Source organism: Mirounga angustirostris, unplaced genomic scaffold (genome assembly GCF_029215605.1).
Source record: "Mirounga angustirostris isolate CCGP_5_RB_7025 unplaced genomic scaffold, mMirAng1.0.hap1 SCAF_6, whole genome shotgun sequence".
Lineage (NCBI taxonomy): Eukaryota > Metazoa > Chordata > Mammalia > Carnivora > Phocidae > Mirounga > Mirounga angustirostris.
In genome coordinates, this window is record NW_026991714.1 from 132,510,635 (window position 1) to 132,538,042 (window position 27,408).

General features: G+C 39.8%; 1 protein-coding gene across 3 annotated transcripts in view; it reads right to left on the reverse strand.

Moving 5' to 3' along the window:
• Nucleotides 1–27,408, reverse strand: part of SORCS1 (sortilin related VPS10 domain containing receptor 1) — a 507,270-nt gene that overhangs the window by 57,983 nt on the left and 421,879 nt on the right. For all 3 annotated transcript variants that reach the window (XM_064595254.1, XM_064595255.1, XM_064595253.1), the window contains exon 18: nucleotides 17,061–17,232. In XM_064595254.1, coding sequence (XP_064451324.1) covers nucleotides 17,061–17,232 — 172 coding nt within the window. The remainder of the gene's footprint in view (nucleotides 1–17,060; nucleotides 17,233–27,408) is intronic.

Genomic DNA, 27,408 nt, shown 5'->3' on the forward strand with positions numbered 1-27,408 from the left:
TGACATGGATGGAACTGGAGGGTATTATGCTGAGCAAAGTAAGTCAATCAGAGAAAGACATGTATCATATGACCTCACTGATATGAGGAATTCTTAATCTCAGGAAACAAACTGAGGCTTGCTGGAGAGGTGGGGGGTGGGAGGGATGGGGTGGCTGGGTGATAGACACTGGTGGGAGGGTATGTGCTATGGCGAGAGCTGTGAATTGTGTAAGACTGTTGAATCACAGACCTGTACCTCTGAAACAAATAATATATATGTTAAAAAAAAAAAAAGAAGAAGATAGCAGGAGGGATGAATGAAGTGGGGGAAATCGGAGAGGGAGACGAACCATGAGAGACTATGGACTCTGAAAAACAAACTGAGGGTTCTAGAGGGGAGGGGGGTGGGGGGATGGGTTAGCCTGGTGATGGGTATTAAGGAGGGCATGTTCTGCATGGAGCACTGGGTGTTATATGCAATCAATGAATCATGGAACACTACATCAAAAACTAATGATGTAGTGTATGGTGATTAACATAACATAATAAAAAAAAAGACACAGTAGGAACATGTTATGAAATTATACTGAAGGGGAGAAAATGGCATTTTAGGAATTGTTGCCGAATTTCTGATTTTTATTTTTTTCCTAAGAGCAGTGGGAAGCCACTAAAGTGTTTTAAGCGAGGTTTAGCAGAAGATGGAATGATGATGTTTTTAATTCAAAAAGATCACTCTGGTTACAATATGGAGGGTGAATTGGAAGGAGGCCCAAGGATTCTGGGAGATTAATTAGGGGGTAGCTCAGGGTAGATGATGGTAGATTGAAATATGAGTTGCAACAGGAAATTACATGTACCTTCTTATCAAAATCAACTCCCATAGTTGATTGGTTTTAAAACCAATGAATCTCAGATTTTGACATCATCACCTCTTGTAGAAATGAAAAGAAAAAAGCGCTGATGCCCAGCTACCACCCAAGACTCCCATCTTGACTCAGGCCCTCCTGGGAAGATGCTCGGTTGGTCCTGCTGTGGTCTGAGAAGGTTCACAGAAGATGCTGGACTGCACCAAAGGTTAAGGCCCTTGGGATTGGATTGTTGAATATTAGGTTTTCTCATCATTTAATCCACCTGAAGATGAGGACAACTCAGTACAAGCTGATGCTATTCCCATTCCATTTTGGTATGGGGGTGAACCTTTTCCAGGAGGTTTTAGGATTAGTGTGAAAGGTGCATCAATAAAGGCCAGGAATGAAAGAACTAAACTCGTCTTTAAGTGACTGAAGCACAACTATAAACAAAAGTTCTAAAGTGTACGTAGTCAAGATTCATTAACCTCTGCAGGAAAGTGAGTGGCTGGATAATACATGAGTAGTTTGTATAAAGTCCTAGGTGCTGAGATGTGTCCTTACTGGCTGTATCCTCGCTACCTAACACAGTGCCTGCAGGTCACTCTTTTCCTTTCAATACGTTTTTGAATACTGTGCATCTGCTTGCTCATGGAAGTGCTTTCTTATATATTATCTCAGTTGGCTGTTAGGACTCCAGGGAGATAGCAAGGGCAGATGTGCTTTGATTTGCTCCCCCAGGAGAACTGGGACACAGAGAGGTTAAGTAAGATGCCTGGAGTCCCATCCCTCGTGAGACTGAAGGAAGGGTTTAAGATGATCTGTGGTTTAACTTTATCCATGCAGCTCAGTCCTTGGTGAAGCTTCTTTAATTGAAAGTTACTTGTAATGCCTTTTAGAGTTACAGAAAGGTGAAAACAAAGGCAAGGTATCGGTTTCTTTTCTTATTAGGCTCCATCCCTGGCTTTGACTCTTTCCCCCTCTGACAACAGCTTTGCTTAGAAGTGGAAAGATGGATTAGCATGAATGCCATACTGCATTCTGACATCTTCCCGCTGGTGAAACGGTATTGTGTGCAAGCCATAAAGAAGATAGAGAATATGGGGAACAACAGGTATTCATAACTCAGTAGTCAGGAAAATGCACCGTATAATTGAGAGTTACTTCCATTTAATAAATCACAAGTCACCATTCCTGAAATGGCTCCTAGGCTGGCAAATATCTAGGCTACCGTATAACATTTTTTAGACCTATGCCCTTTCGTCACCTGCTCTGATACAGATACAGAACTGAGAATATTATCAAAAGATGTGCCCAAGAAAAGCACAAAAGCCACATGAAATCCATATGGGGATTCTCCAAGGGCATTACTGACTTCGGTAATAGAAAAACAAATATATCAAATGGCCACTAAGGAGCCAAGATTAACCTGAGCAATGGAAGGTGTGTGAACCTATCAGAGTTCCTGCAACATGGCTTGAGAGAAAAATGGGAAAACAAATGCTATAGTAACTCAATACTGACAGCCTCATCCAAAAATGAGACTCCAAGACACTCCTGAAGGCATTATAGACTCACTGCAGATAGAAACTGGGCTCATATGTCAGAGCCTGGCCCCTGCAAAGCTCAGGCTTGCCTCAGGCTTCCCTGGAATTCAGTGTTGAAAGTGATCTTAAAGTTCATGCAGCAAAAACTATGTTGTAGAGAACTGACTTTAGTATAACCCATTTTTTGTCAAAAACAAAAACACAGCAGAGAACAGGGTAGGTACTGCATATGTGTGTGTGTCTGTATGAGCATAAAGGTGCTGGCAAATATAACGCAGTCTGTTAACACTGATTCCCCCCGGAGGGGTGGGAGCAGAGAGAGACCAGCATTTAGGATTAAAAGAGGGAGGGAGTAAATGAAGGGAAGTAGAGAGTTCACCAAATTTAAATGGGGGGGGGGTGGAGTATGGTATAACACAAGCAACAAGGCAAAACACAACATTCTATTTCTACCATTACTGTAAATCAATATTTAAATACTGATTAAGTATATGAGATATAACCAGAAGGTAACACAAGTTGATAACAGATTGATGATGGAATACAACCAACTTTGGTCTTAGATTTCTGTTCTTTTTAATGCTCTTTTGACCACACAGTAAGATTTTTTTAAAAAAATGATTAAGCAGCATTGAATGACAGAAACAAAAATTAGAAATTTCAGCCCTTTCTTTTTAAGGCTAAGAATATTTAGTAGAGTGGGGAGCACGAAATAACAGTAACCTACCTGTGCTTTGCATACCCTATTCCAGGTAGGTTTAGTTAGACTCAGGTTAGTGGAGTCTCGACAAGAAAAAGGAAAGGAGAGGACTATGGTACAATGAGCTTTCAAAGAAGAGATTTTTGTCAGCTGGCAGAAGTAAGTTCATGGGGGAAAAGTGCTATCCACCTTGGGCTTATTCAATAAGAGTGAACTATGACACATGACTTCTAATATAAAGTATCCAAGATTGTTCTAGAACATATCCTTGTGGTCACTAGGAGAAAAGAGAACATTTCTTGAGAGTTTATTGTGGCAGAAATAATAACTGTTCTCTATATAGTATCTCATTTAATCTTCGACCCTAAAAGACTGCTAAAATTTGCCAAAGACTAGTTTGAACCAAGCTCTCCTTAACTCCAAGTTGAGCACTTCTACTATTTTATTGTGCTCATTCCCGGTGGGTGCTCTTGAAGAATGTATTCACTCGTACGTGAAACCAGAAAGCTTTTGTAAGCTTCAGTAACTAAAACCTTTTAGAGAAATGCCAACATGGATCAAATTCTTCATTAAGTAGCGATGTAAGAGGAGCCCGGTGTAATATGCCAGGCTCTATAAAATACTATGGGAGCTGCAAAGCCTGTTCGGGGAGATCCTGCCAATGTGAATATTCAACCAAGAGTGAAAGGACTCTAAGCAAGAATCAACTGCTATAACTGTCGAGCCTGTCCTTTTATAATGGTAAACTGAGTCCTTCCAGCACAGACAACACCAGTCTATGACAAGAGGTAGTTGCAAATGCCCTATCTCCTGTTCCTAAGCAAGTCTTGGTTCTCTCTGGTATCCTTTTTAAGAGGTGCTACCATTGCTGAAAGCTGAGGTTGCCTCACTAGATCAGCTGGGCAAGTATTTCCTGAATATTTGGTTCAATTCATGCTTTATGGTTTTCTCTTCAGCTTCAAAACTGAGGTCTGGACACAATCCCAAGATATGAAGATACTGGCATAACTGCAAATTACAGAGTCAGCTTCTCCCCTTGTCTATTCAGAGATGGTTATCCAGAGTACAGGTGCTTCTCTGAAGATGCCGACCCCCGCACCTCTTGCAGGAAAAGGCAGCAGTGGACTTGGATACTCTGACCTGGAGGAAGAACATTCACACCAGTGAGGAGGGCAGTGCGTGCACGGGGTTTTAGATTTCACCAGAGAACTCAGGTCTGACAAGGTCAGTGATGCCAGAAGACCAGATTACGGATCCACCAAACCATTTGCCTGGATACATATTTCACCCTCTTTAGGATGAAATGCAGATGGCTCAGTCCTTCCCTGAGAACTCTGAGCCTTGGGACTTATCTCACTAAATATCCAAATACTTCTGGATCTAACCCTCAGACCAAGAATCTCCAACTGGAACATCACTAAATGGTTTAATCCTTCACTTGCAAATGAGCCACAGCACCATGTGTTTGAATGAACAGCAAATTTCCACATTCCCTTTTTATGTCTTCTGTACTAGGTGTCTGGCTTAGAATGGAACAGAATACCATAAGGCTGGAGGAACATTTGGCTTGTGTAAGCAAATAAATAACTGTAAGCAGAGGTCTCTTTACTCCATCTAGACACTGTGGTAGAAAGAGGTCAGAACCTTGACCCATTATGTTTTGAAAATACTTTTTAGGTAATAAAGGACATTACTGCACTGTTAACCACTACATGGTGGTTTTAGGAATTAGCTCCGCAGGCTTTGGTAGGAAAACTATGGTGCCACCAAATAATAAAAATCATAAAGATGTTTTTATTCAAAAACTTTGAAAATCACTCTAAAAGTAAAACATTCAGGTATGTAATAAGAACAGAATTATGCTTTTTTAAAAAAGTGGTAAGATGGCTTTAGGAATAAACCTATGCAATGGGTTTTTCCTAGTAGTAAAATATGTAATAGAAATATGTTAGCTCAATTAGAAGAAAGAAGAAAAAAAATAGAAAGCCATGAAAAATTTATAAAGAGAATGTAGGAAACACATAAAATGAGGAAAAGAAAATTCAAATTGCTCATAATCCTATTACCCAGAGAGATCAACATTAGATTGGTAAATGCCATACTAGCCGATGAGAAGCACATGAACACATACATACACACACACAAAACACTGGAATCATTACACTGTTTTATGTTATGCTTTCAAAATTTCTAAATAGCTTTCAAAACTTTTATATCTAGCATTATATATTATTGCTAGGCTTAACCAAGTCATAAGATTTTATCTATGAAATGGATATATGATTTCTTGCCCTGGATGTTACTTTGTCACTTTTCCAAATTATTAGCTTCTTGAGAGATCTAAGTGATGTTACAGAGCTCTACAGAGACACTGTATGTGCAGGGGCCCTACAGAAGTCAGGCAGTAACCTGGGAGTTACATGCCCTTTGAAATGCAATTTATATTTCAACCTCAATTTCTTTTCTTATAAAGATAGGCAGAATGATCATGATCCTAATCATCAAATCTAGTGTAGGGGACCAGCTATTTTTAAATTCTATCATTCTTGCTATGGGCATTATTGAAGATCCACTCATATTCCAGCATCCCTTCAGGTGCTAAAGTAATCTCAGCTCTCAGGTGAAGAAGTAGAGCTTATTCAAGTGCTGTTGGTCATAGGGTGGAGACTTTCCATTGCACATCAATGGTGGGTCACACTAAGGAACGAGCTGATAAGGCTGCGAGTCATGGAATAGGCAAAGCGCAAAGCCAGAAACCTGAGGAAGTTAGACACTTGGGCAAAACTTGTATGGTTGGGCGAAGTTCTCACATTCAGGGGTGGTGGCCACCCATGGGGAAGAAATGGGGCGCCACTGTTGCGAGGCCTAAAGCAGACAGGCTGAGAGACTGAAAATCTATCTGAAGACTATTTCCTACATGAAAACTATGACCCCAGTTGTTGGGATGTGCACTGAACTGAAACTCTCAGTAATGAGCCAGGTATCACTCTTTGCTTATCAAGGCAGAATGAAGTTCTTTGCAGACACTGATTCCCTGAAATTCTAAAGAAGAGCAACGCCCCAACCTTTGTGGACCAGAACCGAGGAAGGAAAACTGGAGCCTTAGGAAGAGGTGCTAACTAAGCCAAGCTGAACTTCAGATGCTAGGCCTCTGGCTAAAGACAACCTATATTGCCCGCCTCATTTCCCTCTTTTCCTTTGTAACTTGAAGCCTCAAGGTATAAGAAATGAAGTGGCTCAGTTACCTTGCTCGAGTCAAAGAGAATAAAGCCGAATGGAGTAAGGAATAATACATGAGAAAGCCTTTTAAGTCTCCACGGCTCATTGAAATCAGCTCCTGTTTGTGTGGAAGGAGAAAACAGCCCAGGCTTCTGAGTCAGATCTGAGCTGGCTTAGAAAAGATACCTGCCCAGACTTACCAGTGCCTGCGAACTCTTTGTGCCATTACTAAAAGCCCCAATTTTTCCCCAGATGAAAAAGTAGATCAAATTCTTTTATGAATTCAACAAATGAGGGTCTCACAGCAAATTTTATCAAGAGTCATCTTCTCTGCCATCCGATGGCTGGCAGCATCCTGCAATATTTATGAAGTGTTATTACACTGTGGTTACTTTTATGCTGCCCATAAGTCTTTCAATGTATGTGAAATTACAGATCATTGAAATCCATTTAATGAGGACACAGCCTTCACGTTTTGGAGTTAAATCTCACAGAAGAAGTTATAATCATGAATTTTCCTTATTAAGTTCCAGTCTTTGTATGTAAATTGAAGTATTAAGACAATGAGATACAGATCAAAGTTTTAATTTTAGTCCCTTGCCTCAGATTTAATTTAAAAGTCTTAAATTATGCAGTGAATTGCATCTCTTTATTCTTACAGCTGTTTAAAACAGATTTAATTATCTTCAGTAACATGCAGACACTACTTCTGCCTAGCAGTCCTCTCAAATGAATGCCTTCCAAATCAGTTTTGTTGAGTTCTTAAGACTGATTAGGCCCTTTGCCATCCATCCTGTGCCTTCAGGTCCTCACATTGGATTTCTCCATGAAGCCTAGTTATTGCACTGAAAGTCTATAGGCTCATTAGGTGCTCATTAGTGGTCCAGAGAACATTCATCTTCAGCAAGTCTCAGAGATGCCACCCCTCACTGGATACGTGGCTCTCAGTGCAAAATACTTTCGATCGGCTTCCTAAAATTCAGGTGTACTAGGAAAATGTTTGGCTAAGTAGATATGCCTTTACGGACACTTTCTCTCCCCTCTTGGTTGGTTTCTGGATCAACTGTCCTTTGTTTCCTCAAGGAAACAGTGATGCATAAATGCAGAGGGTGTGCATGTGTGTGTACATGTGTTCTTGGATCAGCCACAACAAGGGAGTCTGGGATGGAAGAAATACGGTCTCCTTTACCTTGTTGCTTCTGATGAAGGTTCCTTCATTACAGTACATTGGGAGAGAACCCTGAAAACAGCAGGGATGCAGTTCTTGACAGTGGGGCTTTTCATAAGCTTCTACAGACTTATGTGGTCCTGAGTAACAGGTGTGAGCCAAGCTTTGGGATTTTGAAGGAGCTATTTCTGTCTCTTAGAATTAGAGGGTGGCCTCACATGCTATTTGTAGGAAAGGATTCCATTTCTTGCCTATGTCAAATCGGCAAAATTTTGACTCAGTTACATACTATTGTGCATGGAGTTACAAGCTAGCATCAGTGTATCTAGCCTTTGATTATCTTCCGGCAATAAGAAGTTCTCTTCTTTGCTCTGATTTTAGCAAGGTTTTCATTGATATCCTTATGTTAGAATTAGGACACGCATTAGTATAGAATAAAGGAAGGAATTTAGATTTCAGATGAAAACTTTAACATGTTTTGGATGTTATTCAAATTTTAAGAGTCTTTTCCTTTTAAGTTCGGGCTTTATCTCTACACTCCTTGGGGAAGCCTATCCAAATCCACACACATTTATTGAGTTCCTATCAATGTGTTAGGCACAGTGAGAAGAGATGCTAGGGCTGGGACCAGGCATGGCATGATTTGTATCTTAATGATATTTACAATGTAATGGGGGCAGCCAAAAATACTGTTACAATATAATGCAGTAAATTAAATTTTATTTTTGTTTTGAATGAATATAAAATATTTACAATTTTCTATTTCATGCAGTTAGATTTTTTATTTAAAACTTGATACAGCAGAGGCCCTAGTTAACCTAAAACATGTGTTTCCACAAAATGAATATGTCTTGAATGAAAAGTACATGATATAAAATTGGAACTTAGTAAGATATGTGTTGAAGAAGAAACAAACACATATGTCTAACTACTTCATGGGACAGTTGATTCCTCAGGTCACTCACACTTCAGCTGGAATGCACAGGAGATGGTCCCTACATAGAACATACCTGGAGACAAAGAAAGGGGTGCTGCCTCATTCCCTAACCCAACCCAACCCAACCTCACAGAGAGAGGACAAGTCTATGGGAGACAGCAGAACTATGAATAAGCCATGAGACACAGAGGCATAATCCTTGGTGCCCAAATGACAAAATATTATACCAACCTGGAGAATCTTATGCCTACTTCTGCACTAATCACACTGTAGTGTAGTGATCAGAATGTAGTGGGGACCTCTTGGTCCCTTTGGCACCTTGAGGACTTGTTGCTCAAGGAGCATCAGAAGCTTGGCATTAATGTCCCTACTGTTATGAAAAATTGGCACTAGGTATGGTGGCAAGAGCCAAATATTATATTCTGAGTAAATTTGGGAGCATCAGATTCAAATGAGAAGTAGACTCAAAGATTTTGGGGGGGATAATACAGATCCCATGTATTGCCAATGGCATATGTCAGAGGTATTTGTTTGTTTTGGTTTTGGATTTGATAGCTTAAATCATACCCAAGACTCTGGAGAAGTTTGGCATACATGGATGACAAAGTCCTAGAGTTCTGCACTCTTATCCTATGTTTTCCGATATTCTTCAAAATAGATAAAACAATACCAGATACAGGGAAGCCATTCAATAAAAATATAATTTTACAAAGAGAAGGAAACCCAGAGAAGATTCGGAATCTGTCTTTGCTGAAATGGTTTTTAATGAACTGATCACAAGTCATGAATATTCTCAGAAAATCCAGGAGGAAAATCATGTTTTATATATTGATCAGTGTCTAGGAATATAGCAGTAGCTATAGGCCAGACTGGTTAGGGCATAGATAATTTTACCTATTCTTTCTACTCTTTGGTCTTTGTTACTACCTGCCCCCCATTGAAGTGTTACTAGGGAGCCTTAGGGAAATTCTTTCCCAGGAAATGGTTCTTTCCACCAGAGAGAAGTAATAAAAAGACAGGATACTGCAGAGCCTGGATTTGACTCCTGACTTGATACTTAAGTAGCTGTGTGACCTTAGGTAAGTGACTTTGCCTTTCTGTGCTTTGGCTGGGCCATCTGTAAAATGCAATGAGGACAATAACACCTACTCTCATAGGCTTGGGATCTAAATGAGACAATCCAAAAAAGCATTCACAAACCGGACTACAGTTAATGCTCAGTGTTAGATACCCGAATTGTTATCACTGTGTCAAATTTCAAGGCTCCCAGCTTCTCAGAGCTACTCTGCTTTCATTTATTTTGCATTGCTCATCACATGCATCACCCATGCCTATGTATATAATCCAAAGAGTAATAGAGAAACAGGTTGTTTCTGTACGGAGAGCTTGTGAATCATCAGCACAGGATCCCACAGTTGAATGTGAGGTCCCCAGGGCCTCTTGATGTGGGGACAGTCTTTTCGGCTTGTACCCCGCACTATGAGACAAGAGCATCGAGGGGCCAGGTCTGACAGCTGAAGGTAGCAGATTTCCTCCCTGCTGTTGTAGCTTTGCCTACTCACGTGGAATGAACTAACTTGTTATTTTTTTCACTTCTTGGGCCCAGAAGGCATGAATTTACACATCTTAGAACCAGATTCCCCCATCTGTTCTCACATCATTCAGCCAAATCTGAGATGCCTGATGATCTTGTTTACATCGAAAGCAAAGTTGGTTGGAGGAGAGCCTGGCCTATGTCCTGGGGGATGAACAAAGGTCAGAGCCAACCAGGCCTGAGTTCTTGTTTCAGATCTTGCTCTATTATGTTCTTAGAAATGGAACAAAAATCTGAATTCTGAAGCCTGCTGCAGCACAAACATCTGCTGCTTCAGAAGATCATGTTCTTGTAAGTTATCATAACCAGGTTCCTTATATCCCTGGGAAAGGGGACTTCACATTCACTATGCAGGGTGATACAGGGTATAGGATTGGCTCAGAAAATAAATCTTTCCCTAAATGTCCCCAAAGTGTTCTTTCTTTTTTCTTTTTTGCCCTAAAGACCTAAATACAAAATGTACAAATCAATGCTATTTGAATTCCCCAAATGACTTTTAAGTAAGCTTTTTGTTGAACATAATAAAGAAAAATATGTAACTCAGATATACAGCTTGATTTTTTTACAAAATGAATGCATCCATTAATCAACAAAAATTTAAGTTTCCAGTATCCCCTTATCCTCCCTGCCACTTCCCCTCCAAAGGTAACTATTACTCTCACTTCTATCACCATAAACTAGTTTTGCCTACTTTTGAAGTTTAATTAAATAGAATCATACAATACGTATTTTTTTCAGTCTGATTTCTTTAGCATAATAGTAGATACAAGATTCATCCAAGTTTTTGTAGGTAGCAATAGTTTGTTCTTTTTCATTGTTCTATGGCATTCCATTTTATAAGTATACTGTAACTTATTTCTCATTTGTATAGTTGATAAATGTTTCCAGTTTTGACCTCTTATGAGTAAGTCTGCTATGTACATTATTCTATGTACATTCTGGTGCATATTTGTATGCATTCTGATGACTGAATACCTAGGAATAGAAATTCTGGGTCATAGGTTGTGCGTATATTCACAGAAGAATAAAATGATTAGTAGTTAATGTCAAACAGATCTCCAATATGGTGATAACAATCTATACTCCAAACACCATTGTATGAATGACTAGTTGCTCCAACAACAACACTTGATATTATTTGTACTTTAAAATATATATCTTCTGATGGGTAGACAGTAATATTTTATTTTATTTTTTTAAAGATTTATTATTTGAGAGAGCGAGAGCACAAGCTGGGGGAGAGGCAGAGGGAGAAGGAGAAGCAGGCTCCCTGCTGAGCAGGGAGCCCGATGCGGGGCTCAATCCCAGGACCCTGGGATCATGACCTGAGCTGAAGGCAGAGGCTTAACTGACTGAGCCATCCTGGTGCCTCAGTAATATCTTATTTTAGTGTTAAGTTGCATTCCTTTGATAAGCAGTGATGCTGAGAATTTTTTCATACGCTTATTGGCTATATGATTACCCTCTTTGAAAAGTCCAGTTAAGTCATTTGTGCATTTTCTAATAGCATGGCCAGAATTTTTCTTACTGATTTGTAGAATTCATTTATATTTTTCTGGGTACAAGTGCTTTACTAAAATTATGTATTGCAAATAACTTCTTACCCTCCAGGGCTTTTTAAATTTTCTGTTTATTTTCTAAATATGCAGCCATCAAAAGGAATGAAATCTTGCCATTTGCAATGACGTGGATGGAACTGGAGGGTATTATGCTGAGCGAAATAAGTCAATCAGAGAAAGACATGTATCATATGACCTCACTGATATGAGGAATTCTTAATCTCAGGAAACAAACTGAGGGTTGCTGGAGTGGGGGGTGGGAGGGATGTGGTGGCTGGGTGACAGACATTGGGGAGGGTATATGCTATGGTGAGCGCTGTGAATTGTGCAAGACTGTTGAATCACAGATCTGTACCTCTGAAACAAATAATGCAATATATGTTAAGAAAAAAAAAAAGAAGAAGATAGCAGGAGGGGAAGAATGAAAGGGGGAAATCGGAGGGGGAGACGAACCATGAGAGATGATGGACTCTGAAAAACAAACTGAGGGTTCTAGAGGGGAGGGGGGTGGGAGGATGGGTTAGCCTGGTGATGGGTATTAAAGAGGGCACGTTCTGCATGGAGCACTGGGTGTTATGCAGAAACAATGAATCATGGAACACTACATCAAAAACTAATGATGTAATGTATGGTGATTAATATAACAATAAAAAAAGATTATCTTTGCTATTCTTGAGCCCTTGCTTTTTCATATGATTTATGATCATGTCAATTTTAACCCATAAATATATGCTGGAGATTTTACTGAAATTGCCTTGAATATAAGATCAATATGGGGAAAATTGGCATCTTTCCGTAATATTGCATCTTCCAATCCACAATCATGGTATATCTCTCCATACATTTATGTTTTTTAAAATTTTTTCCAAATGTGTTGTAGTTTTCTGGGTAGAGACATTGAAAATAAGGTGTTAGGTTTTCCTGTAGGTATACACTGTTTTTATGCTATTATAAACATATCATATATAATTATATATAATGTATAATATATATGTGTATATACACACACACATACACACACACACACACACACACACATATATATATATATATATATATATGTATGATCTTCTATTGGTTCAGAGAATTTTTATCTAGGCTAACTCTGAATCTAGAGAAATTAAAATGTATTTTAGGGGCACCTGGGTGACTCAGTTGGTTAAGTGTCCAACTCTTGATTTTGGTTCAGGTCATGATCTCAGGGTCATGAGATCAAGCCCTATGTTGGGCTCTGCACTGGGAGTGGAGCTTGCTTTAAGATTCTCTATCCCTCTCCTTCTGCCCCTCCCTCCTCTACCCCACCTCCTGTTCCCATGCTCTCTCTCTCTCTAAAAAAAAAAAAAAAAGTGTTTTAAATTATCAATTAACACAGGTTCAAAAATAAAAACCAATGGAACAAAATAAAGTATCTAGAAGTAGATCCACACAGATATGTTCAATTGATTTATGACAAAGACTCATAGCAAGTCAGTGTGAAAAGACTTGTCCTTCACTGGTGTTGGGTCAACTGAATATGCAAATGGAAAAACATACCTAAACCTTGGTTTTATTCAAGATAGATTATAGACTTAAATGTGAAAGCTAAAGAAAAAAAACCGTGGTGCAATTTCTTCACAGTCTTGGGTTAGACACAGACTTCCTACACAAGCCACAAAAATCACTATTCACTTTATGTAATTAATGATAATATTTGGGTTTATATATACCATTTCAGTATCTGTTCTATTAGTCTCAGCTGTAAGTAGGATCCTTTTTCTCTCTTTCCTGCCTTTTTTTGTATTAATGAGGCACATTTAAAATTATTCCAGTTCCCTGCCAATAGCTTGATAGTTAAATATTCTCTATTCTTTTTGCTGTTTCTCTAGATATTAAAGCACATATTCTGGGCATGCTGGTACTTCTATCTTTTCACAGACATTTCATGGAACTTAAAACACTTTTACTCCATTTAATACATACTGAATTATTGTTGTCATGTATTTTAATTCTATATGTATTTAAACCCACAGTGGATTATCATTATTGGTCTGCAAAGTTATTATTAATTTCAATTTACCCACATATATGCCCTCTTTCTTGCTCTTCATTCTTTCCACTATTGTGCTTTCATCTGGGTTCATTCTCTTTATGCCTGAAGAGTTACCTTTAGTGTTTCTTTTTATAGAAATCATCTTATATGACTCATCTTGGTTTCTGTTTGAAAAATGTCTCTATTTTACCTCTACATTTGTGTTTTTCCCCAGCACTTCAAAGATGTCATTCCAGTTTCTTATGCACTGCTTTTAAATTTTTCTTTTTGTTTTTTGATTTCAATAGTTTGAATATGATACCTAAGTACATATTTTTCCTTGTATATGTCCTGCTTGGGGTTTGTGGATTCTTTCCAATCAACATTGATACACTGATACCTCCTGTCAGTTTGGGAAAATTCTTAGACATTATCCCTTCAAAATGGATTCTGTCTCCTTATCTTCCTTCTCCCCTCTAAGCCTCCAATTACATATGTTGGCCCTTTCCCTGTTTTCCACGTATCTCTTCTTACTCTTTTCTCTACTATCCTTTCTCTCTTATGTTTCAAATGTTATACTTCCAACTGTCCTTTCTTCCAGTTAACTGATTCTCTATCCATCTGGGTTCAGTTGGCTGTCAACCCACCTAACTTCTTCATACCAGTTATTTGAAAAAAGATTTATTTTTTATTTGAGAGAGATGGGAGGGGAGGGGCAGAGGGAGAGAGAATCCTCAAGCAGACTCCCTGCTGAGTGTGGAGCTGACTTGGGGCTCCATCCCACCACCCAGGAGATCATGACCTGAGCCAAAACCAAGACTCCAAGGCTCAACTGACAGAACCATTCAGGTGCCCCTTAATATCAGTTATTATATCTTTAATTTCTACAACTTCCATTTGTTACTGCCTCCTACTGATGACTGATGGAGGGTTGCATTTTCCATCTTGACCTATATTCATGAACATATTAATCATATCTCAGACAACTGTTCTTTTTTCTGATGCTTTCTTCCTCCTCCTGGTCCTGTTTCTTGATATATATGTAATATTTTAAATTAAAAACCCAATATTTTATATGAAAAAAATATAGGTAAGGCTTCTGATTTATGTTATTTTCCTCTAAAGAGGATTCATTTTAGCTTCTGGCAGATTTAGAATGGGGGAAAATCACTCTAACCCCTTCAGAGACTGAAATAATTCCAGATTGGGTTTCAGCATTTAGAGAACCTGATCTAGTTCTGGGGTGTCCTCACTCCTAGGATGGAGCTTTCTAAGAGTCTCAAGAATCTAGTGTTGTATTATTCACCAGGGCTCTCCTTCATAATAGTCCCTGAGCTCTAATTTTTATTTCCTCAAAATGTAATACTTTCTAAAAACTATACCTGACTTTTGCTTGTATCACCTAAGATATCGCCACACAGCTCAGAGAGAAAAAATGCACAGCATACGGTGCTACTTCTCTATGCTTCCTTTTTCTCTGGGATCTGACCTGAAGTCAATTTTTACCTTCGCAGCCTTGTGAGCCTACTGCCAGTTGTTTAGCGAAGACTTTCTGTCTGGCCTTCTAACTGGGAATCTGAAACCTGACCTCTTCTACAGTGTGATGTATGAATTGGCAAAGTCCCTGAGGGCAAATACAGCATGAATTGTTGGACTGCTACAATGAATTTCCCGTCTCTGAGGAAAAGGGTTCTGTTTGCCCAAATCTTCATGACAATGCTCTCATGCTCTTCTTCCTCCTTATGTCTCTCTTTGTCTCTCTCAGAATCTCACTCCTGCTCTAAATATATACATATATATTTGATTTTCCGCGAGCTAATATGTCATAGCCTCAGGCAGAAGCCTAAAGATTTTATTTCTGTGAAATGTGAGCAACTCCAATTGGCCTAAATTGGTCTGTATCTTTCTACTTCCAGCTGAAGAATTTCGGGGAACCTTGTATTTAGGAGACTGGGTATGGCTGAAAGGCACTTATTAAGGAGATAACAGAAAGGAGTATTAGGTTAGAGGGATGGTTCTCTAAGCGGTCCTTGAGGCATCAGCATCATCTGAGCCAGAATTTCAAACTCATTATTTCACAGTTGTCTTTCCTACAGGGATTAAAATACCAATAATGCTGATCAATCCTGACAAAGTAATCCTAAATGCTTCATCTTTTCCCTTTCAAGTCACACTCAGAGCCTCTAAAGGCTACTCTATTCCCCTTGACTTTGCTCTTGTTTTGTTCTGTTTATTCTTCGAGCACAATGCATAACCTATAGTCTTATTATAAATGCATATTCGTGGGCCCCCCCAACCTACTGAATCAGAATCTTTGGAGATGGGGCCTGGAAAACTGTTTTAACATGTGCACCAGCTAATTTTTATTCATGTTAAAGACTGAAAACCACTGAGCTATCAGAAGAAGCTGGAAGTCGGGCGCCTGGGTGGCTCAGTTGGTTAAGCGACTGCCTTCGGCTCAGGTCATGATCCTGGAATCCCGGGATCGAGTCCCGCATTGGGCTCCCTGCTCGGCGGGGAGCCTGCTTCTCCCTCTGACCCTCCTCCCTCTCATGCTCTCTGTCTCTCATTCTCTCTCTCGCAAATAAATAAAATCTCAAAAAAAAAAAAAAAAGAAGAAGCTGGAAGTCAATGATGGAGGTCTTAATCCTGGTATCATTATTAACTTTTTAAATCCTTTTGTGCTCTCAAGGCCTAGCACGGTGCTGCCCATATTTTAATACTCAGAAGACCTGGCCGAAGGCAGGACTGTCTGGCTTGATAATTGAGATCATTTAATGAAATTGTTTATCCTTCAGAGAACATCTTCATTTATAAGATGATAAAAATGCTTGTGCATATTTAAAAATACATGGTATAAATTATCTTATCCACTATCTAAATATTCAGAAATCTCAGATAACCATAATTTGTCAGTCACTGATGCTCATAATGATATCACTGAGATGCTACAAAATTAAAAACGTTCAATCACCAAAGAAAGTATACTCAATTATATTTAGATTAGCCTTAGTGTTTTAGGTATGACCAGCATGCTGCCTTTGGAAAAGAAAAGCCAAGACGTCAGGTTGAAAGAGGAAGACAGCATCAGTATCTGTTAGGCTGAACATGTGTGGGCGCTAAATTATTTTTGGAATACCATTAATGTATTCTGAGAAAGCTTTGGGCTGGAAATGCCAATGAGGCACAGTTAAATCCAAAAAGAACTTCCAAGAAATGATATATTAAGCAAGAGTAAAGAACAGCTTGCAGTGAAATGGGAATAGTTGAGGAAGGGGAAATAAGAGCAACAACAACAAACCAAGGAGCCAAAAGTAGAAAAAAATTAAAAATGTCAACAACATTTAACCAACTGAGCCACCCAGGCGCCCAAATGTCAACAACATTTAAAATGAAAAAAAAAAAAAAAATTAAAACAAAAACACACGTACACCAAATCTGATTTCCTAGGAAAAATCACTGACCCCAGAAGATAAAGTGGCTGGGGATCTGGTCCTACCTCTTCCAGCTGCACCATGAGGGTAACATTGTGCCCTTGCTCTGCTGTCAACTTTCCATCTGCAGTGACGATGCGCAGCCCTCGGGGGGCCTTCCCGGGACACTTCTGCGGTTTGGCGGTGTACTGTTCTCTCACTCCGTCCGTGCAGTTATTGGAAACGACTTTCCTATACCTACATGGAGAAAAGCTCAAGTGGTAATCCAGCTCATTACAATTCGGATCACTCCCCATTTTTTAAGCTGGACCTATCACCGTGTAGCCCAGAGGGCTATGAAGAACTACACTTCACAGCACTATGAGGACTAGAGCTAATTCATACAAAGCACCCAACGGAAAGACAAATCATCATAGTAACATACTGTACCTACTGTTAGCACTTTAAGGGAATTCTTTTATTCAGTCACTCAATGAATCATTTCACTTCAGAGCTGTGGGAAATGCACAGCAGTAGAAGGCATGGTCCTGGCCCTCACCATGTTTATAATCTTGAAGTGATATATGTGGATAATCCAGGAGACACTTTAAAGACTAGATAACTGAGGGTTAGAATGAGTACTATAGATTGCAAGGGAATTTGTGATTCAGACAAAGATTGTTATGGATTATGTAATTTAACATTAGCCACACAGAGGACGCTATGGTAAGAGTTTTATACAGAATGTTGGCTAAATTTAATAGTTTTTATTCACTATTTTATGAGGGACTATATTGGCTAACTATTGAAAACTCCTATTAAGGAGACCAGTCTGCATATTGAGTAAATCTTCCCTCCTCTTTTGCTTATTTCTTCTTATTTTAGCTTTAATAGGAAAAAAAAAAAAAGATCATTCTACAAATTTGTCCTATGCAATTTATCAGATTCATAATAAATTAGAATCTGTGGTTTTAGGACAACTCATCTTTAAGACTTTAAGCTTCAATGTTATCTGTTCATCATCCTTTTGAGTGGGGTCCACAGTAACCACTCTGAATACTCATATATCAGACTCCCCAAGCCTGCTTACCTAGAGTGGTAAAGCTCAAAGTGGAAGCAAAGTCTAAGATCTTTCCACTCTTCTAGACCAGAAGTTGAGAAACTTTTAATATAAAGGGCTAGATAGGAAATGGTCTAGCTTTGCCAGCTATACCGTCTTTGTCACTACTCAATTCTTTGTAGCATAGAAGTAGACATAGATAATGCACAAAAGAATGGAGACAGCTGGGTTTCAGTAAAACTTTATTTACAGATATTGGCAGCGTGCCACATATGACCTGCAAACTATACTTTTCCAACCCCTTCAAATCTGGCCAATATCCTTTCCTCTGTCCCTGAGTCTTGGGCTCAACCACCTAAGAGCATGGTTGAGAAAGTCAAATTAAATACTGTCTGGGAAAGTACTCTGAATGCTATGGATCACTACAAGGTCAATTGTTAATATTTAATTCACCTCATAGGGTAATTGTATAAATTAAATGGATTAATGTACACAGAGTATTTAAAACAACCCTGACGATTAGCAAGTGCTTATGAAGTGTTGCCAGTTATTTTTGTTTAATATTATTTCTCCTACCTGTTCATAACCTTCACGGCCTCCAAATGTCCTTAGGATAAGTCATAAATCCCATAACCTTGTCCATGAAGCCCTCCACAAGCTAACTGCACTACATCTCTGAATTCTTTCTCACCAGAAAGCTCATCTGCCCTAGTCAAACCTCTCTTTCAAGCCTCTTGAAAGTACTTATTTTCTTTTGCTCTTCCTGCTTCTGTATCTCCCTACATGCTCTATCAGCTGCCTAAAACTTCCACTTTGAGTTAGAGCTTCTCTCTTCTGTCTCTTCCTGTGATAGTAAAATAGTAATTGAAATAGTAAGAAGTTCATATGTAGAGAGTACTTCCTACATTTGCCATTGTGCTAAGTTCTTAACATGACTTTTGTCATTTATCTTCAAAATATCCCAAACAGTTCTGCTTAAGGAAGGTATTATTATTATTCTCAACATACAGATGAAGAAATTAAGATTCAGAGAAGTTAACCAGTTTTCTCAAGATCACCCAGTCAGGACCCCAGACAATTTGTCTCTAGAATATCCTCTTTACCACCACTCTACTGCCTCTTTAAATGGAATGAGATTGTCTCTCCTCTAAACTCTTAAAGGATCCTTAGGATTTATTGATAGGAACCCATTTCTGCCTCGTATGATTGTCTTCCTGCGTGTGACTATGAACTTTAAGTTCCTTGAGGGCATCCTTGTCCCTGCGGACATGCAAAGCTGATAATCAGGGGGTCCACAGTGGGATGACTGTGCCATTTTAAGTGTTCAAATATCTGCACAGCAGGTGGTTATTACTACTGCCCCCAAACCTTTCAAGCACCTCCCCCATGAACCAGCTGTGACTAATCCTTATGTTTGGAGTCCCTGCTTCTCTTCACAATCCAGCAACTAAGGAGTTAGCACCCAGCCCTTCAGGCAGTCTGGAACTCTCTGCTCTTGCACTAGGATCCCTACTCATTCCGCTGGTCATTATCAAGCCTGAGCATGTTTAACATCATTCCATCTACTATTTAAGTAAATCCATTGGAGGTGCTTATGAGTGCATGCTGATTAACAGAGAAAATAATGGCAGGTGGGAGAGAGAAGGAAAAAAAAAAAAAAAAGGTGCCAGCACTGGAGAATGCTGACATTCTGGTACTAGCGATGGTAGCAAGAAAATGACCAGCAATGTCACATAGTAATTACGGCACCCCAGCGAGTTTGGGCATCAGAAACTCCCTGTGTGTTTCAGGGGCAAGGCGCCATGCAAACTAAAGGTAGCTTATGATTTTTAATCACTCAGCATCCAAGCCCACCTGTGACTCTGTCTTGGCGAGCGGCTCTGGAGGCATGGGCTCACCATCACCACCAGCATCATCAGCTAGAGAACATTCCTTTTGTCTGTCGCTCTTCTGACCAATCATTGCCTCGGGCTTTCCTGAATCCTGCAGCAACAGTTCTGCTTAAATCCTAAGCACGAATCCATCCCCCCCCGGGATTCTGCCACAGAGAAGACTGTTGGTAATTTTTTTAAAATACTCATTAAAAAGCATTCTGAAACCATTTTATTTCCTGGATGAAAATGGCATCACATTAGCCCTGCCAGACCTGTCCCTGAAATTTAGAAGAAAATTGTGTGCAGAAATACAGAGTTCATTTACTCAAGTAAGCACACACCTGCTTTTTCCATTACAGAATGGTTCTATTTTCATCCCAGCAGCTGTCCCTGGGTCTGAGTTACATAAATGAATAATGCATTTAATATGTTATTAAATGGGGCTGCTACCTCCATAATAACAAGGCAACTTATGATTATGTTGGACATAAGCTCTGAATATTACTGGGATGCATTTAGTTGGTAAAGCATTCTTCAGTTCACCAAGAAGAAAAGTGCTTTGTAATGGCAAGGGAGTCTTTGTACAATTACTGAAAAGGAAACATTCTGCAAATGTGCCTTTGATATTAGCGACCGCTCATCAGTAGATAGTGTCTTATTACTTCAACAGCCCCAACTTCAACCATTCTCTTCCTTCCCATCCGGAAACCCCTTTGTCACCTTTTCCTTTTTACCCCCACCTTGTTTGATTTTTCTTCTGCGCTTCCTGCCAGATCTTAACACAGATCAAGGCCATAGTTTTTCTTTGTGAGTGTAAAACTGGAAAAAAGCCATGAAGGACTTCATAGTCTGTGATTTTGTTATTTAATAGTTTTTTTGGTTTCTCTTGTGATTTGGGGGTGGTGGTGGAATATGGATGTTTATGACTATCCACTGTATGTTAAGGTGACAGTATAGTCTAGCTCAGTAGATCGCAACCCTGTCTGTCCTTTAGATTCACTTGCCAGAACTTTTAAAACAAATGGATGTCAAGATCCTGCTCCCAGGGGTCTTGATTTAATTGAGAATTAATTATGTTATGATTTTATTGAGTGTGTTTTTGTTTTTGTTCTAAGTTCCCGTGGTGATTCTTGTGTGCATCCAGAATTAAAGACCACTGCCCTGGTGGTTAAAACTAGCGTTGTAGAACCAAACTGCCTGAGTTTAAATTCAGGTACTTACTGTTTGAATCTGGGCAGTTACCAAACCTTTCTCTAATGCTTGGGTTCTCTGCCTATCAAATAGGGACAGTTATAGAATCCTTTCAACAACATTCTTGGGAGGATTAAATGAGATACTGCATTGAAAAGGGCTTAGCCTGAAATCTGGCACATTGTTAGAAACTTAATAAATACTAAAATATCAGTAATTAGTTAAAAAGTTAGTATTTAAAGCATTAAACATCAACTTGCCATTATACAGCAAGTTCCCAGAAAATAGAAGTGGCACTCTTATTGCCAAGATAATCTTAAGATCAAATCGGACCATGTCAATTCTTTCTTAGATGCATTCACAACTTCCCATGGGATTATTCAAAGAGCATCAGGTTGAAGTTTTAAATACAGTCCGCAACCTCTCCTCAGTGCATTTCTCCAGTTTCAGCTCTTTCCCAACATGCTTCCTGAGCCCAGGCCATACTCAAACCTGCATGCCTTCTTTTTTCCTGTGCTGTTCATTCTTTCTGGGATGTTCTTTCCTCCTGTCAAGCTTTTATTCATTCTTTAAAAATCAGATTAGAATACATGTTTCTCTGTGAAGTTGTCTCTTGCCGTTTTAGAGTAGTTATCACACGTCATGTCCAAGCTAGAGCTGGAACTGTAGGTCTTCTTGAAGCAAAGCAGGTCTTACTGTCACTGAGCTATGGTGTCCTTCGTTTGTGCTCACAATGTGAAGAATTTAAATGTTTTATTTTCTTGGATCGTACAACGTGCCTTTGCTTTCAAGGGAAAAGTGCTGTGTTACAACCCTCAACAAAACAAATAATGGAGCAAGGCTTAGGGATAGAGAAGGGGACTAGCTGTGGCTACAGAGTATGACTAAGACTTAAATTAAATCTTCCTAGACCCAATGTGCCCATGTTTCAAAAGCAGCAACAACACCAACAAAAACCCTGTGTAGTAGCCTTAACACCTTAACACCTGTAACAGCCTTAACATTCAGAAAGAATGTGATTCCATGGCTGACTGAGCAGGTTCTAAGAGTTTCTCTCTTCAAAGGAACAGTTCTCAGGACTTATCCTTTAAAGTGAGTAAGCAACCTTGTGATTAGGAGACCAGGAAGAGACTAGGTGAAGGGAAAAATCTTTCCTTGTATTAAGCAGGGTGGAAGCACAAGTCTTTTATTTTGACTAGTAAATGGAATGTGACTTTATTTTGAATGCCAACTTGATGAAACGGGACATATGGCCACAATAAACTAAATGACTTAAAATCAAGAATCATGAGAATGACTCATGGAATCCACAATCTGAGTCAACGAGTTGTACAACTAATTTATATAAAGAAATTTTCCTTCTTTTTGAGCACCCGCAGTCCTAGGAATCCTAATACTGAGTCATTCAAAACTGGTCATGGACATGTCAGAGTCTGAAGGGATAGCAGAGATCATCCAATACAACCCCTCCATTTTTCACGTAAGTAAAAGCAGACAGACTTTAGATTTTGCCAAGGTAACATGGGAGGTGATTAGCGGCTCTGGGCCTCTGGACTGAGTTTGGTGTTTCTTGCCAATGTGCCATACCACCTGGATGAGAATAGCCAACACCACTGTCATGGGCAACAACAGCTACATGAGGATCTAGGTCTCCACAGAGCGACATTCACCTTCTTCTTCAATCCCTGACCCCAATGTCATCCCATGAAAATATGGAAAACCATATCTAAGCAAGGTGCTCTAAAGAGTCAACTTCATAGCCACAAACATTTCTTGAGTCTCTGCTGTGACACTGCATGGCTCTTTGCTGGAGAACCTCCACACGGGCCCCTGCTGTGTTGAATCTGTAAATTATGCAAGTGGTTTCCTTTCTATGGACTGTAAACACATGCACCACTTTTCAGACCGATTATTCTCCACGATGCACACTGACAAATCTTGCTGAGCAGATCAGACTGAATATCAAAATCGCCTCCAGGCACAGGAGTGGGGTCATCTGGGAAGACCACAGACAACCCTCAAAGCCCCTGGAAATAGCAACTCTAGGGCAATGAATGGCAGGTTAGCTGGGGTCTAATGTTCTCGTGGCTGATACAGAAAGGAGTATGTTTCTAGAAAGCATTTTTATTTTTTTTTATTTTTTATTTTTATTTTAAAGATTTTATTTATTTATTTGACAGAGACAGAGATAGTGAGAGCAGGAACACAAGCAGCGGGAGTGGGAGAGGGAGAAGCAGGCTTCCCCTCGAGGAGGGAGCCCGATGTGGGACTCGATCCCAGGACCCTGGGATCACGACCTGAGCCGAAGGCAGACGCTTAACAACTGAGCTACCCAGGCGCCCTAGAAAGCATTTTTAAAACATTCCAAATGTATGTTGATAGTATGGAGATTACTATTTTGCTAGAATTTAGGTATATATATTTTTTTTCCTAGACCCACTAAATGTTCTTACATAGATACTGAATTAATGTTAAAAATTCATGCTAAAATTATGGGGCGCCTGGGTGGCTCAGTCGTTAAGCGTCTGCCTTCGGCTCAGGTCATGATCCCAGGGTCCTGGGATCGAGTCCCACATCGGGCTCCCTGCTCGGCGGGAAGCCTGCTTCTCCCTCTCCCACTCCCCCTGCTTGTGTTCCCTCTCTCGCTGTGTCTCTCTGTCAAATAAATAAATAAAATCTTTAAAAAAATAAAAAAATAAAAATAAAAAAAAATTCATGCTAAAATTAATGCTAAAAATCTTTTTTAAGCCTCCTGAGTAAATATCTTCATAGTATATTAAGAAACTAACCCTGAGGAACAATAAGAGCTGTCATTGTACATTCTTTTAGGAGGGATTAATGGCTTCTCAAAAGAAACCCCATAGACAGAAATTTCTATACACATACTTCTTTTCTAACACATCTAGAAATATCTCTAGCTTAATAGCAAGAAGAAATCTGTCCCCTGAGAAGATTTTCTTGGTTTCTTACAATAAACCAGCCCAATGCCCACTTTATTTTATATTTACAGAATCTTTTACGGTTGGCATGAAACAAGCAATGTCCTAGTTAATTTAGCAACTTAAATTTGCAGCATGTTCCCTGGATCCAAAACTGTATAAACAAGATTTAACCATCTATAAGTACAACTAGAGATCATGCTTTTTGTGTGTGCAAACAGAGATATTTATAGACACAGATGGAGAAACAAAGAGAAACAAATTTAGGGTAATTTCAGCACTAAAATGCAAGAAAATACACGAATGAATACTGATTTCATTCTATTTGGACAAAAGGAACTTTTTCACTCATCAGGTAAATGTGTTCTCTGCCTTGAGTGGTGGAGAGGGACACACATGTTTTGATGCCTAATAGTTTTTAATCATGTGACTTTACGAGTGTATGCAGGGGATCATTTGTTTTACAGATGAAAAAAGGAACAGACAAACAGGGGCTTAGATTAAATATGTCCTAGATCTCAGTGCTGCAGTGATTATTAAGGGTCAAATAAATGTCAGGACTATAGATACACAATAAAGCAATGTCTCCCCTCTTCTTTACTTCACTCTAAAGGAGCCCTTAGATGATGACTATTGGTGATGGTATCTGAATTTTGCAAAGTGACTACTATCTGCTATGTACTGGGCTACATGCTTTATATACAGTGCCACGTTTAAGTCAAAGCAGGTATCAAGAGCAGATAGCAAAATTTTATAGGTAAGAGGTGAAGGCTCAAAGAAAGGAAGCCACTTGCTAAGATAACAGTAAATGGCAGAAGTCATTTAAAACCCTTACTTGTTTCATTCTAAAGTACCTCTCTTTTTCACCAGACAAAACAACCCCATTATATTTCCTTTCCTGCCCGTAACAGGCTGTGGCCTCGGTATCAGCCTCCTGGCTTTCCATGGACCGGTGTGGGGAAGGTGTGAGGGCCAAGGGTGAAAAGAGGCAGGGAGCTTACACTGGAGAACATGGAAGAACTTTGCTCACATGTGGTTCCATGGTGTGAACCTGAGAAATCAGACGCCACTGGACCAAGGACTGAGGACTAAGGACAGGTAGCGCCAGCCTCCTGGAAGAACATTTTGCACTCATTTCAGCTCTTATTCCAACTCTCTTTCCTAAGACCTAGCCAAGAACTAAAACAAGTTGCGTGACTGTTCACGTCTATACAGAAATGCTGATAACATTTTTGGCGTCTCCCAAAAATATTATTTCTATTAGGCATAATAACAACCGATGCTAGATTTTTTCCATTCTGGTGAAGTAAGCAAACCTGTGGACACTGTTATATATGCCAGGGTAATAAGGTGACTGTGAAGGCAACCATAACCATTTATAAAGTGAGGTATTACAAAAAATAAAAGGAAAAGGAAGGTTCACCTGCATGCTTTGAACTAAACTCTCAGAAGGTGCTGCTGGGAGATTTGCTTGTTAAACTTCACTGACAAGGGGCAGTCGTTCAATAGGCTCTTTCAAAAGTTCAAGTTCCGATGCATGTCTGCACCATGGGCTCTGCTGGAAGGGGTGTGGTGAAGCAAGGGGGGCACCTGGGGAGTACAACAGACGGATGCTCTCATTCACAGGCTGACCTTGCCCTTGTGATTCCTCTGTACTTCATCCCGGCCTGATGCCAATATAGGATCAGTACTAATAGAACATGGGATGCCCACAGATGGCTAAAGCTGACAGAGGAGAGACTGAGGGTGCACGGTGGCTCCTTAGTCTATTGTCGACTTCCAGGCACTGGCATCAGGTGACTCTTTCAGCCTGATCATCTCTTACTCCTTCTGCCTGAAGTGACCTTCCTTATTTTACTTTGGGAAATCCCACTCAGCTTTCCCTTATAGAATCCACTGGCATTTGTATTTTAAAGGAGGATGGCAGTTAATACAAATGAATCTGTAATGTGTGGGACTCCTGGCAGTCTGTGAGCCAGAAGCTAGTGTTTTAATCCTTCTGGGGAAATATTTGGCGTGCCTGGATCCTCAGGTCTAAGAAGAAAGCAGTTGGCTGGGTGGGATTTGCTTTACAAGTTAGCAGAAACACTTCTAATTGCCAAAAGAGAATCCAGTTATCTTTGTGTGTTTTTATAACAATTATTATGGTATGAGGATGTTAACTGCAACAATGTTTATAGCAAGTAAAAATAGAAAATAACCCAAATGTCCATGACAGGGGATGACGAAGCAATACCAGGTGCTTTAATACTCTCAAATTAAAAGAAATTAGATGGAAGATAGCCCTATATACTCTGTCTTACAAAGTTGTTTAAGACATATTTCTGAATGAAAAGCAAAATAGAAAAATAATATATCTAGTAGGAAATGAAATGTAAGAACAACCTCCCAAATTAATTTTGTATAGTTTTCTCAGCATAATTATTGCTGGCAAATGCAAAGTGTCTGGGGGCGCCTGGGTGGCTCAGTCGTTAAGCATCTGCCTTTGGCTCAGGTCATGATCCCAGGGTCCTGGGATCGAGCCCCGCATCAGACTCCCTGCTCGGCGGGAAGCCTGCTTCTCCCTCTCCCACTCCCCCTGCTTGTGTTCCCTCTCTCGCTGTGTCTCTCTCTGTCAAATAAATAAATAAAATCTTAAAAAAAAAATGCGAAGTGTCTGGAAGCATGCATACCAAAGAGATCACAGTTGTGCAGGAAAAGGGGGCAGGATAGGGAGTGATGATCTAAATTGTTTTTTTAAAGATTTATTTATTTGACAGAGAGAGGGAACACAAGCAGGGGGAGTGGGAGAGGGAGAAGCAGACTTCCTGCCGAGCAGGGAGCCCGATGCAGGGCTCCATCCCACGACCCTGGGACCATGACCTGAGCCGAAGGCAGACGCTTAATGACTGAGCCACCCAGGCGCCCCTAAATTGGTTTTTTAAACAGAAAACATATGTATATATTTCTTTCATAATTAAATATTTTTAAGTGAAAAGCTCAACGTTCAATGGCAGCAGTAGAGTGCTTACAACATTAAAAACTGAGTCTGTGCTCATGAAATGCCACTGAGTCGACACACAGCCAAGGGCTTCTGGGGTGAAGGGCTGGAGGGACATTGCATTCTTTTCCAATTTCATCTATACTTTACCTCTTGCCAACTTTTGAGTTTTCTGCAACACAACAAATAGGAATTTGATGGGATGAAGTCTTCTTTGAAGATGATTTCAGGCACCTGTACCCGCTAAGGGTCTTCTTGTCCTTAATGCAGAATGTATAGGGAGGCAATATGCCCATTGGTGGGGTTACTATTCATACCCTTCCCCCGACCTTTAGCCCACAGGGCCCTGTGAGGGTGATCACTCCTCCACCTGTGAGCACCTTGCTTTTG